Genomic DNA, 18,469 nt, shown 5'->3' with positions numbered 1-18,469 from the left:
CTAGTTCTACTTAGTTCAGTTTAACACGTGGAAGTGTTAAGCTACTTACTGCTCTGGGAAGTACAAAGTGTTTCTTCAGTTTTTCTGCTCTAACAACTGAAGCATTCCCATCTGACAGCACACTGTGTGAAGTGTCAGGGAAAAGCATGGTCTCTTTTGTCAGTGCAGTTTCCAGCCTTCCTGATCTTCCAGCCCCCTATTTTTCTAGCTTTGTCAGAAGGACTAATGCCACTCATATTCCTGAGTGGATACATAAATTAACTGCACACAGGGCCCTTCAGAAGCACAGCAGATCAGCTGCATCAGAAGACATCAGCTGTGCTTGTTGTGGCTAATGAAGCACACTATGCTGTCAGTCACTTCTCAAAGAACATATGGTTCCAAGGGATAGGTCTTCCAGAACTGACTTAGGTAGCTTTAAAATGCACATGCTTGTCCATTCCAGCACTAAATAGACACTGATTTCTTACCTGCAGCTACTAATTCATCTTTCCAGCCCTTGTTCTGAGCACTTGCTCTTCTGAAAAATCTTAGTGTAGCTGGTAACACACCAACTGAGTGAATAAAGCCATCTGCAGGCCACCAGCTTTATTTATGACCTTTTGCCACCAATGCTAGCACCACTCGCTATGGCTTGGAAGCTGCCTACAGAGGTAGGTCCTCCTTGGACAATTCCCACGCAAATTTGCAAAGCCAAATTCGAGGCCTTTCAGAACTACTGCAACAACTCCAACATAGTAGGAGTATGAAAAGCTATAGAGATGTTGGAATTATTTATGTCTAGCTTCTACCCTCCTCTCTTGGAGCTATGTTAAAAAGTGTCTCACAATGTAGTCCTTAGAAGAGTTGATACAAATTTGGCAGTATGACAGCTCAGCTAAAGACATTTCCAATTAAATACTTTGCCATGTTTCTCCGAAATGCTTATATGTCAAAAGTTCACCTGGAAAGGAAAGTTATCAGTAGCTTTTTCACTGAATTGTTGCTACCATCTTCCTACAGAACGGGGCTGCTTCTTGACAAATTTTTTTTGTTAATGTTTTGCCTTCACCACAGCCAAAAAAAAAAATATGCAAAAAATACTTACTTGTTTTCACAGGAAGGGAGAATCACCTTTAAGACTTTGATAATAAGAGCTGCTCCAACAATTCCAACTACAACAACTTCCATGAAACTAAACAAGATGGGTAAAGATCGGAACCAGAATCTGCACAATCCTTTTCTCAAGTCTTCCACCCACTGGCACATCACCTACAGTCAAAGAGGTAAAAAGACAGACTGCAAAACAAAGCATGTGCTGGTTTTGTAGCTATTGGTGATACATGTAGTTACATGGTGATAGTTTTACTTAATTTATGTATCCTTAAAATAGATAAAAGCAGCATGGAATTGACTGGTGACTTGGATCTTCTTCAAAGTTTGGAACAGGTGAAGGTTTAGTTCTCTGGTCATCGTAGCAGAGTTCTCTGAGAGGCCACTTTGGAAAATAAAAGACACTTGAACAGAGAAGACGAAGGGGCAGCTGTTTGGCCGATACCATGGCAGTGTACAGCAGTGAAAGGGTTACTGCCAGCCCCGAAGAGGGATAGCACCTTCTCTAGCCTATCTGTAACTTTCAGCCTACTATTTTGGCCCTCCTGTCTCAGCAGCAGGTTGGTTATAACTGTGTTTGTTTTGGCCACAGAGGAGGCCATCAAGCCCATCCTTACCTAAGCTGAAACTCAAACTTCTAAGGCTGTTACTGTCTTTCTTACAGCAGCTGATACCAATGGTCCATCTCTCAGAGGGGTAAGCACTTTCACAGAGTCAGGAAAAAAATGATGTAATTTAAAGCTAAGCAAAATTTGAAATTGTCATAAATGCTTAGCTTGGTATAATGGAAATATCACAACTGACTATCGTGAAGTATCTGTGAGGTCAGAACACTGCAGGATTTAAAAGCCCATTTGATTCCTACTGGAGTAAAAAATTCCAACAGCTTGTTACTGCTAAAAGGTAATTTAGGAAGAGGGGGGTTTTTTGTTGATTGGTTATTTTGATAGTTTTGGGGGGTTTGGGTTTTTTTTTTAAGGTTCCTAGAGGTCCATTGGTGTTAGTAGTTTGCTCTCTTTAAAGGTGTATATACTAATAATTAAAAAAGCAGACAAACAACAAAAGTACCTTGTAAGAAGATGGAGGTTCTACCCTAAGAGGGGTCTCTGGTAACTTGCCAGGTAATGTCTCTTCATCTACCGTAGTCTCTACTTGCCGGATGAGGTACTGACTGGTAGTTTGCAGTGGATCTTGAATATCTGAAGAAGAAAAGCTAGATTTAGTGCAGAGCTTTCTTTTTATTTGACTCACTCTTCAGGAAAACAAAGACACGGTGTATTTCTATACTTATAGTATGGTTCTCACACATTCACACCAAGAACATAGAAGACTGACTACCTTTTTTTTTTAACTTGAGTAGTGAACTTGATAAGCAGAAGCAGTGTTACAGTGCTGCCTTTAGCTATGCCCTTAGTTGTAAATTTCAGCTGTCATCAGATTAAAAAGCGATGAACTAGATCAAAATATTCATCTCTGATTAAATCCTTGAGAGTTGTTGATTAAACAAAACTGAAGTAAGATTAAGGAATCAAATAACTTCTCTTGCATTTAAGATATTGAAGTTTAATAACATAAAACTGTTCCCTGGTTTGGAAATGACCCAGACAGGTATTTCCTCTACAGTTTTCTCTTTCATTCTCAGGAAGAAGGGGGAGCTTTAGAGAAACTTCCATCATAGATCTGAGAGAAAAATTTATTCCTGTCAGATGTCTGGATTGCAGACTGCCAAGTATCAAGTGCTTCAAAGGAGAACAGATTTGAAAACAAACAAAATACCTAGAATGTAGAAGAGTTGAATTTAAGTGTTTAAAAAAATAAAAACCAAACCACATAAAACGCTTTCCTGTTAATGAAGAAACTGTTTCACTATGTAAAACATGGGAATAATGATGCTCTTTTACCCCTGTAAAGCAAAACATCAGCTACAGGTGAAAATATTATGTAGCAGCTGAGAGAGATACCTTTTCCTGAGAGGTTGGGCAGTGTAAATAACATGTCGTTGTCCCTCGGGATGGAATACAGCATGCTCTCTTTCAAAGGGACAGTGTAGTTTGAATGTCTGAGTACTCTCAGGTCCTTTACTAAAATATCTATTTCTGTTACTTCTTCTTGCTGAACCTGCAAGAGATGCAAACATGTTGATATTACTGTGTTTAAAGTAAGACTGAAGCTGGCTGGAAGAGAACACCAATACATCACAGAAAACTCTAAGCCATTAAGAGGTAGAGACAGGGCTGTTATAACGTGAATTAGTATTCTTTGTTTTTACATACCACACTTCTGTAGACTATGTCACACTAGAAAATATGCTGAACAGACTGTCTCTCTCTCCTTGCAAAAGCACATGGTAGTCACTCCATGGGCTTGTAACCAAGTCTTGCATAGTTCATTACTATCCTCTCTCAGGGAGGCATTTTAGGACATGGAAAACTAAAGTATATAGTGAAAGCACTTGTGAACATTGAAAGTGTTGCTGAGGCAAGACTGACATTTCTGCTTTTTCAGTAATGTTTCTTTTTTCAACAACTGAAGGCAAAGTATCACAGCATTCGATGGTGTCCTGCTTGACAGCCTTGTTTCTAAACTAGAAGACATGGATTTGACAGATGGACCACTCACTGGATAAGGAATTGTCAGTATGGCCACATTCAATGAGTTGCAGTCAATGGCTCAATGTCCAAATGCAGACCAGTGACAGGTGTTGTCCTCAAAGGTCAGTATTGGGACTGGTGCCATTTAACATCTTTGTCAGTGACACAGACAGTGAGATTGAGTGCACCCTCGGCAAGTTTGCTAATGACACCAAGCTGTGTGGTGCATGACATGCTAGAGGAAAGGGATGGCATCCAGGCAGACCTGGACAGGCTTGAGAGAGGGGCCTGTGTAAACCTCATGAAGTTCAACAAGGCCAAGTGCGAGGTCCTGCACTTGGGTCGGGGCAAGCCCAAGCACAAGTGAAGGACTTGGGGGTGTTTGTGGATGAAAAGCTCCATATGACCCAGCAATGTGCGCTTGCAGCCCAGAAGGCCAACAGTATCCTGAGCAGCGTGGCCAGCAGGGCAAGGGAGGGGATTCTGCCCCTCTACCATGCTCATGTGAGACTGTTTTTGACTTAAAGGAACAATTAAGGAAACAGCATTAGCCTTCTGGTTGTTTTTACCAGGTCTCTATGAAAATTTGAAATGCATTGTGATGTCTAGTTTGCGATCTGAAATACAAACACCACTATTGTGTAACAACTGAATCAAGCAGGATATATTAGGCTCCTACCAGTGAGATAAACACCTCATTAGAAAAGCTACAGACCTCTCAGTGGGGCTTTTCATTAAAAGAGTAAAATTTTGACATGATATAGATTGCTGTAAAAAATACTACCTGCTGAGCATGCAATTAATTAAGGATCAATGGTGTCATTCTTTAAAAAAAGAAAAAGGCAGCAGAACATAAGCCAGCTTCAAAAAAGCCTGGCCACACATAGGATGCAGACATGTACAGAAACAAAAATATGATGCTGTTGCTGGCTTCAGCAGCTCGATCTTTTCAACAGCTCCTCTTTGGTTAGTAAATTAACTATACCTTACAGGCAATTTTGAGAGTTCTGCACATTTCAATCTCAGCTGGAGCGGTAACCCCTCACATTCCCTGGTATTCGTACAGATACAGTTAGAATTGGGCGGGGAGGTGTTTGTTCGTCTCAATTTGAATCTTGATAATGAACATGGATTTTATCTTACATGCAAAATATTCTAAGGCTAAACTCTCAGGTGTTGTGGGCTCTCACAAGCCCATCTGCCATAAGAGCTTGCTGCTGCAAGCTGTTTGCCACGGTATGTGCTTGAAACCCTTTGTTAGCTTGGAATAACAATGGGGAAGCCCTCAGGACTCAAAAAAAGCCCATACCCCTTTTGTTTGTTTTGTACATTATATTATAAATCAAGTCTTGCTTGTAAGTCTGACTTTGCTTGCACTGGCGCATGTGTTTCGATACACTTAATGATAATCATTAGAATATGAATAAAAGCATTAAAACTTGAAGTCTCCTCACAAAACACACCTACTATTATACTGCCAACTTTGCTATTATCTCCTTCAATACTGTGCTATCTAACATTAATTATATACTTTGTGCTCTAATCACCAGACAGATACATGTAAATCTTTCAATCCTTGGTAACTACTTGCCTCTCTTAAGTTAAAAACAAACCGAATATTGCAGCAGGGTTTCTTTTACCTGTTTTCCATCAATTTCTGTCACTTCCTCCTGAACGACAATCAGCTGCAAATCAGAACTGGATGCCAAAGGCCACTCGTGAACCATGATGCGAACACTGACGGTTCCCAGGCGCTGCTGATCTGCTAAGTTATCCAAGTTTCCGTTCTCCACTGTTAACACACAATATCACAGCTTTCAAAGAGAAACCACCCCAATCAGAAAGCAGTACACAGCCATAGGGAAAAGAGTTGCAACTCTGACAGAGATGCACGTGCAGCACCTGAACGGAAAAGTCACAGCAGCACTAGCATCACACCAGAGATGCCAGAACAGTGGTACAGATGTCTGTACTATGCTGATGTCCTTAACACTTCCAATAACAACTATTATAAGCAGTAGTAATCTGGGCAACAGGTAAAACAGATGCCACGTTTTTTTTACCAGTATATCACCAAATCAAACATGGAGCAAGTTTCGTAATATAACACAGCAGAGCTGTACGATCTCCTGGACTGAGGGAGCTTGCAAACAATGTTGCATCCCTGCCCTGAGGTTTGCATTGAAGCATGTTAAGCTGTGCTCTTTGGCTTGGCTATTGATGCGTTTTATTTCTATTACTCATGAGAGTAATGCCACAGCCCAGCCAGCCACCTGTGTAAACATCTTGGTTTGCATAACATTCCCCTTCCTCTTAATACAGAAACTAACGCGTTCTTTTCCAGGCACACTGTATCTACTACTCAAGATGAGTGACAGTTCCCTCATACGTATTTGTCTGTCCCCCTCTCTGTTTTCATATGTGACTGGTGACCCTCAAACTCTTCCTGCCCAAAAGCTTTCAGCTATTTCAACAGCCTAATATTCCACAAGTACCCACAGAACTGCCTTCCTGCTCTAGTTGTTTCTGCATAGACTTTGTATCCTTCTCCCAAGTACCACACCTCTACTACAGGTGAGGCCACGCTAGAACTGAAGTGGTGGTGAAGCGGCAGAGTGGACGTGGCAGATCCTCCCAACATGCAGATAGCAAGGTACATGAACTGAGACTATTGCTAAGCCACTGGTGCTGTGTGTGTATGTCACTTACAGTGCTGAGCCTGTGAGGTAACACGGGGTAACTGGACCAGTCTTACAGTAACAACTCAGTGTGTTCATTACTTCTGTGCTACAGTCCCTGTCCTCATAAGGGTTATTTTGCCTATTTTAAATAAAGAAAAATACTTTTTGGCATTATTTAGCAATATCATTTGTTGCAAAAGTAAGTGGCAGAAGGAGAGAAGGGTTCCCTATAGTTATGAGCCAGAGCAGAAACCTAGTTGCTGAATGCTTTGTGTCTTAGCGAGCACACATTGAAGAACCAAAACCTCTAAGATTTCAAGTAGCTGAAACTCCCTGTGGTCCCAGCCCTTCATGTGTCAGGCCATTCAACCACGACATTCAACAGGAATGACAGATATGTTTCCAAAATTGACATTTATGGGAGCTTCAAGTGGGGATATAGGTGTCAGGTGTGATCTGACAACGATGTCAAAACAATGTCATTCAGAATACTTTGTCTCTAATATTCAAAAGCATGACTATTAAGCTCAAGTTTGGGTTTTATATACATTCAGGAGTATTTCCCCCCTATTTCTATATTTCTTTAGCATTTTACAAACACTACTTGAATCTGTTGTGAAGGATTTAGCAAGTAAAGAATACAAACATTACAGGTAACAGAGCCAGGTACTATGCTGAGGTCTCAGACCCAAACACGGAGATAGAGAATTCCAGGTTCCTAGCTCCCACGTCAAATCAGTATTTCCCTCACTGTTTCAGATTCATGTTCATAACTGAATACAAAAATATGATTTGGGAAATTAATAGGAACTACAGGAGAGTGCTCAGGAGCTCTCAGAATCAGTCAAGAAAATCATACCTATTTTTTCTGGAGTGAATTATTTTGCAGGTAAATGACATTTTGCCATAGCTTTCTACCGTAGGATAGAAAAAAATAGAACCAATAGGAACATAATTATCCCAGAAAAAGAGAAATTGATTACTGCTCTCCCTCTCGAGAAAAGAATTAGTGTCAAATTAATAACTGATTGTGCTTGGGAAAGAAGGGTTCAAGCAACAAGGTCATGGCTCAGAGAAGCACTTTGAAAAAGCGTTAGTACTCTAAGTAAATGTCTGATGACAATGACCTCAGATATCATGCTAGAGATTGATTGTACCTGATCCATCAGGAGATCATTCTGAATACAACAGAAGCTTAAATCAAATGAGGATAATGGTCCCTTTTTAATTAATTATACAGTATACTCTGTGTATCTCCAAAAAAAAATCACAATACTCGCTGGTCTTTCACAAAAAGCGTAGCATTCAATCAGTGGAAAAATAGAAGTTTCAAGATAATTCAAAGTCATTAACCACTGCAGGACACTAGCAAAACTGCAGTATTGGTGCTATAATATCCTATCCAGCAGAAACTTGTTTGTTCATTAGACACAGAAGTGAGATCATTAAAAGATCTTCCTAACAACAATTCATACTTTTGTTATTGAATCTCCTTCTGGATTTATGCCAACGAACCTAGGGACACAGCCATTAGCAGGGTGGAGTCACATCCTACTGTTTACATTGTCTAGCTTGTCCTGCAAAACACTCTTTTTAAAAGACAGGTGGAGTCTGGACTTCAGATTAGACCATTTACATATAAGCACATAAATGTGACTTGAGGCCCATTTTAATACCAGTATTGTCCTGCCTTGGGAAATTATTTGTTTCTACAATGCTTGGGTTTGCAGAGTACAGAAACATAGTCATTGTAAGCCTTGGTTACTACTAGATAACCAGGAAGCCTTCTCTCCTACCCAGGGAGAAGGAGGAAAATAAAAAAAAAAAAAGGAAAAGGGAATACTCACATATTACTGTTTGACATGTTACGTGGGCAACCCCGCTTTTCATAGGAAAATCATTTACATATACCTGTCCATTAATATAGGTGATATTAAAAAGAACCTGAAAGAAAGACAGACAGAATGAGTATACAGTTCCTGGCCCTATCCTACAATTCTGCACTCAGAGGAACACACTTTATAGTGACTTACGTCAGACAAAACCACATATTTGCATCCACATGCAGACTTTGTTTCACTACATATTAATTCTCTGAATAAAGAGAAAAACCAGACAAACCTGTCCTTTGTGAAGTTCTCCATTGGCTTGCAACATTGTAACACCGACTCGGACCATTTCCTGGAAAAAAACATTGAGAAGAGACATAAGTTTGAGGAAGCACATAAACCACTGCAGGGCATGGGCAACTCTCTCTCATGCATTATCCTGACAGAATGACTACCTACAATACACAAAGCACATCCCCAGGCTTTCTATCCAGCAGACAGAAGAAACAGGAATATTCTTACTTGTTTCATGTAAGGGTTGGTTTGGTTTTTTCCCCACCACTTTTTAATAAAGAGGATTGATGAGAAAGAATGACATCTGCATCCCCCACTGTATAGTCCGGGGTTCTTTAATAAGGATAAAATAATAATAATCACTTATTTCACAAGGATATAATGGAAAAGAAGCCTCTCAGCTAAAAAATAACAGACAATAAAAGGTAAAAATCAGTTTCTCTATAAATGTTTTTTAAGCACTCAGTCTTCAAAGTGAAGTCTAATTTAATGCATGCTAGCCTATTGTAAAGAATATTCATTTGTGTCAGTTTTAGCAGTAATCCTATTTCTTTTTTTGGTTATCATTCCCAAATTATGCCACACAGGACTCCTCAAACCCACATCCAGTGGGGATTTGCTTCTTTCTTTCAAACCCCAGTTGCTGTAATTTATTGACTCACTCATTCTGTCCTCTCATTTCCCTCTTGTAATTTCAGGGGCTGTTTTGCAGATGGGACCTTAACTCTCCCAGGTCTGCCCCTCAAAAACACTGCATGCAAAAGTCAAATCTCTCTTGCACATGGCCAAAAGTAATGACTGCCACAGAGCTTTCCTGAGTCACCTCTTCAAAAATAATGTTAAGCTCCCTATTTGCCTTTTGGGAGCCTTAAGTGATTCTAACTGCATTTCATTTTCCTCTAGAAAACCTCTCCGTACCTTCAGTATCTTCTTCAGCTCTGTATTTCAGTCATGGTTTCACACCCAACAGCTAAAAATAAGTCTCAATAAAAAGTTCAGCTTGCTCAAAATTTTAAATAAATAAATACACAAAAAGGCTTTTCATTTGGGATTTTTATATAACACTAAATATTCTTCCAGAAAATACTTAAAATATGCAGTACCTAGCATAATACAGTCCCAATTCATGAAAAGAGAGCTTCTGAAATGCAAGTATAATGTCAAAAAATCCTTAAAACCATGGGTGATCAACAGTATAGACAGTTAGCCAGGACTGTCAAAAACTGAAAAACAACATCCAAATCTGATTCAGCAGAAAACTGGCATTATGAAAAGTACAGCTTAAAAATCTAACACAGTTAAGCTTTTGGTTGGAAGTGACTCGTAAGTGATGCTTCAGACACATTTGTCCTATCAGCAGGAAAACTCCCTGGCCACCAAGACCAAAAAGAAATCTCTTCCTTAATGCCCTTTCTAGGAAACAGGTTTTTACATTGACTTTTCTTCAAAACTTAAATCCCAGCTATTCAAAGTAAATGAAAATTACCAAATTCCTTAGAGAACTGGAATTATATAACTGAAAATATAAACTAGGTTAATAGTATAATCATAGGATGTATTCTATTCTGTCATTTGTAATTTCTTTGAACCACTTATTTTCTTGTCATGTTTTAAGAATTCTGTATATTAATAATAAAATAAAAATCCACCAAACTTTTAGCTCTTTTAGTTCTTAGCATTCACAGCTGTACATCTTTTATACCCGCAAACTGTTTAACAGATTACCAAAACTTTGTGTCATTACTTCCTATGTTCTTCTATTTTCTGGGAATTCAAAGGGCACAAAAGACTGATTTTCCAGGCAGTTTTAAAAGTAATTAATTTTTTAAGCCTCAAGTGAAATCTGAGGGCTTTTATACAGGAAGTATTTTGCAATCTTTTTTCAACATCTACGAAGGAACTAACAGATTACAAGAAAAAGGAAATGACTGGGGAAAAATAGGAAAATCCCCTCCTACTTTTTTTTTATTTGAATCAAATGCTTTATTTGAAAATGAAGGGCATGAAGCAAGATAGATATGCTCAACAACTGACTGTTAAATGTACAAAGTGAGCTATGTACACAATGATTAATTTCCTGCAAAACAGCTGTCAATTCTGTTCCAGTAGTATCCAACTTGCACTTGAAGAGCATATTACATGTTTAAGAAATTAAATAGTTCAGTGGATCATTTCCATGCTGTCAAAGTTACAAAAATTAGAACATAACATGCAGACAAATAAGATGGTTTAACCACTTGTTGCTTCTGCCACTGAGAGTGCAGATCTCTCCTGCATATTATCCTTCCCTCTCATTTATGCCAAGTCAGTGAGCCAGTTTAGGTCATTAAATCAGCACAAAAACTTTCCCTTTTTTGACAGACTATTTTTCTGTCTTTTGAACAAGCAAGGAAGAGCCAGACAAGCACAAGAGATCCAAGAATGCAGCTGGGAGGAGGGAGTCAGGCTAATTGTTCTGATGGCCACAGACTGTTGGATTGGCTCTGCTGCATGGTCTGCCTGTCCTTGCGGTGTCTCCTTGAGAGATGTCTGCTCTCACCATCATCTCAGCAGATGGTGATGCATCTCTGGAATGGCACAGGTTCATAAAGCTCCTCAATAACTTAAAGAAATTATTAATACTCTGCTACAGCAGCTACACCATTACTCTTGCAATTTTGTGTTCACATGCAACAGAGAACTCATATTCTTGCCATTCCCAAGACCAGTCTGTTCACATCCAGATCCAACAAATTCTACTGATACTTTCCCATATTCTGTACATCCATTCTCCTGAGTTGTCATATGTTCTTGTTTTGCCTCTTCACTAAGCAGTCTCACAAGACTTGATGCCAGTCTTGCTAAGAAATATTTCAAATAGATCTCAAGGTTTTGGTGCTAAAAAATAATTAGTTTCAATTGCTCTTGCTCCAAACCTTCCTGATCTGATACAGTAACATCTCAAGGACCAGAGGACAGCAAACTTCTCCAGAGTCAGAATCAGCTGCGTCTATGTCATTCCCAATAGATGTATTCCTAAAGCTCTCCAGTGACATTCAAAAATTTCACACTCTCCTCAATGCTTTACTCCACTACTCAGCTACCTTTAATATTAAAAGTTTTTTCAGTATCTAATCTGAAGCTTCCTTGCTGCAATTAATGAACAGGTTGTTCACTACTCTTCATAATATCTTCCCAAGGAAAATAACTGTACTTCAACTCAGTCTTCCTGATTTTATGCTAAAGCCTCCAGCTCACTTAACCCTTCCTTGAAGGCAAGTTCCTCACTGCTGTCTTCCCATGGCTTCCCACTGGCCCCTCCTGCAGTGCCACACCTAAAACTCAACAGGTCCTGCTGTAGCCAGTCTTCCTGATCCTACACACCCCATACCAAAATCTACAGGAGGGCAAGAACCACAGGATACATGCCAAGTGCAATGAAAAGCCAGGCAGGAGAACTGGAAGGCACTATTGCAAGCAGCTCCCAGGAGAGCAGTGCACCATCCCAGCCGATCCACTTTCATCCACAGCAGCGCTCAAGCCTCAAGAGCCATACCTTGTTTATGCTTACTTTTACTAAAGTGGGAAGGAAACAGACCTGGCAGGCCAATAGGTCTTGTCCCAGCCTTTCATGATGAAATGCCTGGCCTGACAAGCCATACTTGCTAAAAAGTGCTACAGTGATAATTCAGTACTCATCTTTCCAATCCTAGAGCAGAAGACTCAGACTTACAAAACATCCTTTCATTTCAACAGAGAAATTTTTTTTTATATTACCATAATAAAACTCTCTACTTGGGGGAGGGGAAGGAGAAGGTGTTTTATAGTGCTTTATAGATACGTCTTGTACTATGTACTTCAGTACTAAGAAAGGTAAATAACCCCACATCCTTTATTTTGGGTATCAGAAGCATAGCAAGCCAATCCTGTAGTAACAAAGTCATTGAGAACAGGACATAGGTCCTCTGCAGTAATCCATAATATGGCACCATCAAGTTCTGGAGAAGCCTGAACTATGAGTGTAAAACTTCTTTGTATAACTTACAATACACTCTTCAGTATTAACAATATCATGAAGATTCACATAATTTCAGACAGTCCTGAAACTTAAAAGGTTCTGAATTCATTGGAATATTTGAGAAAGCTGCACTTTGACAGGGTCAGAATCAAAGGACAACCCCAAGGAGTAATTCAGGTCCGCAGGAATCAGGTTGTGCTTTCAGCTTAACACTGATACCCATTCCATACTTCACAGCCCCTTATCCCTTCCTGTACTGGCAAATGCCTTCACACAAAAGTCCAATCTGCACTAAAAATGTCCCTATAACTCTTAATGCTCTCATAGGATGTAAATGTGTCTCCTGAGTTTTCCTACAATTTCTCATCCCTGTTTTAGTGCTCCAGCAGTGATATTTACAGTGGTAACAGCCACAGAACCTGTAAAGAGGACAGCACTGCTACCACAAATGTATGTCATTATGTTCTAAAAGACAGCTAGGCAACAGCAGTGAGTGTGATGACATATATTGCAGTGAACTAGTGAATAGAGATAAACAGGTACTGATAATTTTCTAATTCTTTCAGCATGTGCTGCAACGGAACTCAGGAGTGTTAACTGAGGCAGTAGAATTGCAGTAGCAGCAGAAGAACAGGATAGGGAAAAGATGGCAGCAAAGAATACAAAGCATCTGGCATAAGTTAAAAGGGAATATTCATTAATTCTCAAAGACTCCCCATATTAAACACCACACAGAAATGTACAGAGAACATTGCACCTAATCTTGCTCTTTTATGAAAAATGTTGCACATGACAAAGCTGATGGGTCTAATTCTGCATGAACTCCAAATAGCTCTGATTAATGAATCATGGAAAAACCTCTTCCACAGGCAGTGAGTACCCGATGCACTGTACAGTTTCTCCCAGTACAGGGTAACTGTTAAGCCCTATACAACTGCATCAGTCACTTAAACCCCATTCAGCTGCTATGGGCCAGCCCACTTAAAGCACAGCTGTTCTCTATTGAGGCTCTCCCAACAAGGCTCTTTCTGCACTAGGAGGTCTGTGGGAAGCGAAGCGGGCAGCACTAGGAACAGATGGCACAATGCCTTGCAAGATGGCCAGCTGTACAGAGACTTGAAAGGCAGACAATCCCCTTGCAGCCATTACAAGGCACTATTGGGATATCCTGTTTGTGATCGGAAAATACAAAGTCCAATGAAGGTGGACTCTTATCTTGCCAAACAGATAAGAAATAGACAAAACTAATAACCTGTTTCTAAATTTAAGAAGAGATTATGGCAAAAAAAGCATTCAAACAGACAAACAAAACTACCATACAAACTCATGCCATTTGAGTCCTGGCACTCGTATGGACAACTGGCTCCAAATAGTGTAACTATATATTTGCAATCCAGAGCTCCGTGATCCATGCTTCACATAATTCTTTCATCAGACTCAAAACAGAGCTAGGATGATTCTTAACTGCAATCAAGCATAACTGAGTTAAAAAACAGTCATGGTACAAGTTTGACATGACAAGTTAGACTTGACAAGTTTGCAGGATGATAATTAGTCCTTCACGTTTTACAAAATTTTAGTATAAAATCTTCTCCATTAGGGTTTGGCATTATTAAGCTGCCTGACAGTCTTTAGGGCAAGATAACTAAATCCATTATTTTCGTAACTAACTAAAGCTGAACTATCTTTGTTAATAACAAAAAAAAATCTAACATGATGCCATTGCTTTCTGTTGCTTTTCTGAACAAGCATACATATTCCTTCCTTGCTTAATAATGACTCTTAGTATAACACTGCTTATCCTTTCCTTTGCCCTAAATATGTTACTAGAATGAATTCCCTTTGTATTCTCCCTCATACTATGAATATTTTATCAAGAGTTTTACAGGTGAATACTCATTCTCACACACTGAGACACGGTTGCATCATACTGTGCTTTAATTTAATCAAATACACATAGGAAGATTATGTCAGCTCTTTTAGGCATAAAGTTCAGAACTTGTGCTAGGCTTTTAATAGAGAAACTGGCATAAAGGAATGCAAGAAACATTTCAGCATGTCACTATTAACAAAGTTCTTCTTTGATAAAAATACACTACACTCCCTGCATCAAATGGTTGATGTAGTGAAGATTATTTTCTTGTGTTCTGAAATTATCCATCCACACAGATGTTTCTTACAGACAACAAATAATATGAAAACAATTTTTTTCTCCAGGCAACTGAACTGAACTAAAAAGAAAAAAGTCTGGTAGGCAAGTATGCCATTTATAAAGAACTTTGCTAGCCTAAATTATCCAGAAGTAAACAAAGTAAACAACATAGCGATAGCATTTAGCATACCGTGCTTTTAGCCAGTTCCTATCAACACATTAAAAAAATACTCTATAGCCCAAACCTTGCACCAGAAATGTTACTTTAATGTGAAGGTCAGTTGTCTTATTGCATCATTCCCTGCCTTTTTTTTTTTTTTAAGAAAAAAATCAAAACAAAACAAACCACCCAAACTTTGTCTAAAATTAATCTATCTGTAATCCAGTTCATGAGGAGAAAGGAAAATCAAAACAGACATGCTAATGTTTAAAAAAAAGTCCAGATTTCAAAACAGCTTATTTAAGAAATTACAAGTATTGCACAACAATGGAGGCGTTCACATTCCAGAGCTGAAGAAAAGCATTTCAGCCTTACAAAATACTATTCCAAAGGTTCAAAGTTTTTCCCCAGTCTTTCCACTATGGTTTCTGTAACCCCATCACCATCAGTAAGGAGGCAAACTTTAATCCCATATAGAAGAACTACAAAATGTGAAGCTGTCAGTAGTGTGAGTCCAGCAGCTCACAGAATTTAGAGCACAGTTGTGGTATCGAGTCAAAGCAAAGCTGAACATGTTGATTCTGCCTTCTCCCAACCAGTCTGCTGTCCCAAGCCATTCTGAGGAAAATACAGTTATTCCGACCCCAGCACCCACTATCATTAAGCTTGTGGCTTCTAAAGGCAACCTCACAGCATGGCATTCCCACTCTGCCTATTCCCACTGCCAAGGACTTCTGTTCCTACCAGGCCACCATAAACCAGCTCATGCTCAAAAAATATCAACTCTTCTACTCAAAACTTTCTCAAGACACATTGTTCCTTTCGCATCAAAAGTGATCCTGTATGTACAAAACTAAATAGTGCAGGAGAAAATGCAAGGTTTTTTTTTTTTTTAAGTTTAAGACTTAAAAAGAAAAAAAATACTAAAGTAGAAATTTATATGTTCCCTTTTTGACTCTTTTAAGAGATTTTCTGCATATACTTATGCCACCACACCAGTATAAAGCTAAGAGCGCAGACACTTCCAACTAACAAAAACTGAGCTGACAAGACCACCTGAGCAGTACTGCACAAATGGACAAACTCAACCCCACAAACAGTGTAGCTGTGCCCATAAAGCATTACACCTCAGTTACTAAGTCAAGTCCTATTAGCACCCTAAAACATACCTATTCTACTTCTGACCCCAAGCTGCCTTCTGTGGGACCACCCTGGCACCCTTGTGGCATGCTCAGGCTTTCAGATCCAAAGACAGCACACACAAAGGTGTCTCCACATCTTATACAATTGCCAGCTGTTACAAACAACTTCAGTGCTGCTAAACTGGAAGTTTTGGTGTAGAAGTTTCTGGGCAGAAGTAAGCAAGAGCATAGGTCTATATTACATTGTCACTTCATGTGTCTTTTGGCAAATTCAAGCTAGCACTCCCTTTCTCTGAGGGATAAGCAAAGTAGCCATGGGCTGAGCTCGCTCTGCTGTCTTTTGCACATGTGACTTCAAGCATCCATGCCCTTTTTATAGGTGTCTGAAGATCTAGATCCCCATTTTGAATTCAGGGCTAAAAATGTCTCTTCAAAAGTTCATATAGAGAAGCAAAGCCAGGAAGTAAGGCCAGGAATTCTGCTTTGCAACACAGGATGTGCCAGTGCAGGGCCTCTGTCAGGCTTTCTTGGAAACTTAAATTACGTAAATTACTCTGGAGGGAAAAAAAGCCATAATAAATTTACTTACGTAACTGCAAATTTGCATTGGCTAAATAAGTGACTACAAACCCCACACAACTCTTCCCTCTTTGCGATCTCACACTTTTGAGTTTCACAGCTACAATTAGAGGATGTATCTGAACATGATTCAACTACAGGCAGAAGTACCCAGTTTTCTTCTGTAATTCTAGAGGTCAAAGCTCACCTGGTCCTGTGGTACATCCTTTTATTCCCACTGTAAAGGTTTCCCAAGTAATACCCAAAATACCCCTTCCACCCTTTAAAAAGCCAATAAATTTAAAACTAGTGTCACCAACATACAGCATAGATATTGGAATAGAAAAACAGAGAGCGCTGTACGAACATATTTGTATATAGGTAGATATATACACACCAATACATCAAAGCCTTTTTCTTGGTTCAAGAGTACAGAAACCACTAGGAACAGACGTGGACCTAACGCACTGCGTACTGCCACAGCACCACCGAACTACCAAGGTGTGGGCGGACAAGCATGAAAATACAACAAAAGAACCTACATCGCACAGAAGTAACTATCTCTCTCCTCGACCTGTCAGCTATTTGTTTCGGCACACCAAATCCTATACAAACGAACCATTAAAAGGAGGGGGGCGAACTCTGTAGCCCCGCGGCAGCGTCTGGCTCACCCCTGGGAAGGAGAGAGACGGGGGCAGGGAGAGGGAAAAGGGAAGGGAGAGGGAAAAGGGAAGGGAGAGGGAAAAGGGAGAGGGGGAGGGACAGGGAAAAGGGAAGGGAGGGACAGGGAGAGGGAGAGGGGTAGGGAAAAGGGAAAGGAGGGACAGGGAGAAGGAGAGGGGTAGGGAAAAGGGAAGGGAGAGGGACAGGGAGAGGGAGAGGGGAAGGAAGGGGGACGGGGCAGGGAGTGGCCCCGGCGGTACCTGTCCCAGCGGCGCGGCCGGGCCCAGCACCGCGGTGGCCAGCGGCGGCGGCAGCAGCAGCGACAGCAGCAACAGCAACAACTCCCGACGTCTCAGCGCCGCCTCCATCTTGCGACCCGGGAATTAAAACAAAGTGAAACATCAACAGGCGGGGCCGGGAGGAAGCCGGGGAGGCGGTAGGAGGGGGCCGGTCCTGCCCCGGCCCTGCCCCTGCCACTGTCACTGTCCCTTGCCCCTGCGCTGGCCCTGACCCGGCGCCGCCGCCGCTGGGAGATCCCGAGTTCGGCGTTGCAGAGTAAGGGGCGGGCACGGACCCGCGCCTGCAAGAGCCCGTCACTGTTAATAGGCGATAGCAGCCTTTGAAAGCACTTTGCATAATAAGAGAGCTACCGCTATAGAGAGTGTTAATAATTACAGCTGTTTCTGAAATGGCCGGCGTGCGTCGTGAGGCTCCCGTGGGGCGCCTGCAATTGTCCACCTGCGAGGGCTGTACGGCCGGAGCGGGACCGGGCTGAGCACTGGAGCGCTGCACTGCAAGGGGGGTTTCTTGAAAGCAGAAGCAGGGCAGCATACTCCGGGAGGGAGCAAAAAGGAATAAGGCACAAGATAAAGTCTGAAAGAGCTAGAGGTCATTCTAAAGAAGAGAAAACGGCGGGGAAACTTAGTGGTGGGAGTCAAAGCCATTGAAGTCTTAGGCAAAAACAAAGGAAACAAGCTGGATCTCCAAGTCCCCGGTGGATGTGAAGATAAGAAGTGCTTTATTTGCAACAGGAAAGATTGCTGTTACCTATTAGCAAAAAACTTCCCAATGGTAAGGGCAGTAAATATATTAACACCTTGTCTAGGGAGGTTTTAATACAGCAATAAATTAGGTGTCCTGTGGAAGCAATCTGTGACTCCCAATTGGTTGAAAATTAATATAAGCCATAAACCCCACAGAAACGTAGTATTTTATATGCAGTTTGCATTCACAAGACACTGGTATAAACATCTGGCACAAGGTACAAGGTATTGGAAAATGAGGCTTTAGAGAGTCATATATTGTGAAGT

General features: G+C 40.6%; 1 protein-coding gene across 2 annotated transcripts in view; it reads right to left on the bottom strand.

The window, feature by feature from the left end:
* The window catches only part of GINM1 (glycosylated integral membrane protein 1), a 29,449-nt gene extending 11,778 nt beyond the window's left edge, over positions 1–17,671 (bottom strand). Inside the window, exons 1-7 of one of the 2 annotated variants that reach the window (XM_064649101.1) lie at positions 17,420–17,671; positions 8,486–8,545; positions 8,212–8,308; positions 5,324–5,475; positions 3,054–3,210; positions 2,161–2,291; positions 1,088–1,251 (exon numbers count right to left, since the gene is read on the bottom strand). In XM_064649101.1, the coding sequence (XP_064505171.1) occupies positions 1,088–1,251; positions 2,161–2,291; positions 3,054–3,210; positions 5,324–5,475; positions 8,212–8,308; positions 8,486–8,545; positions 17,420–17,527 (869 nt within the window). In that variant the 5' untranslated portion in view covers positions 17,528–17,671. Of the gene's footprint in view, positions 1–1,087; positions 1,252–2,160; positions 2,292–3,053; positions 3,211–5,323; positions 5,476–8,211; positions 8,309–8,485; positions 8,546–17,038; positions 17,058–17,419 lie in introns of those variants that run through there. The other variant, XM_064649103.1, reaches the window with a different exon arrangement.
* Between the last annotated feature and the right edge of the window lie 798 nt (positions 17,672–18,469).

This window comes from Pseudopipra pipra, chromosome 3 (assembly GCF_036250125.1).
Source record: "Pseudopipra pipra isolate bDixPip1 chromosome 3, bDixPip1.hap1, whole genome shotgun sequence".
In the NCBI taxonomy this organism is placed as follows: domain Eukaryota; kingdom Metazoa; phylum Chordata; class Aves; order Passeriformes; family Pipridae; genus Pseudopipra; species Pseudopipra pipra.
Note: the sequence above shows the minus strand (reverse complement) of the source record. Positions and strands in the feature narration are given on the sequence as shown.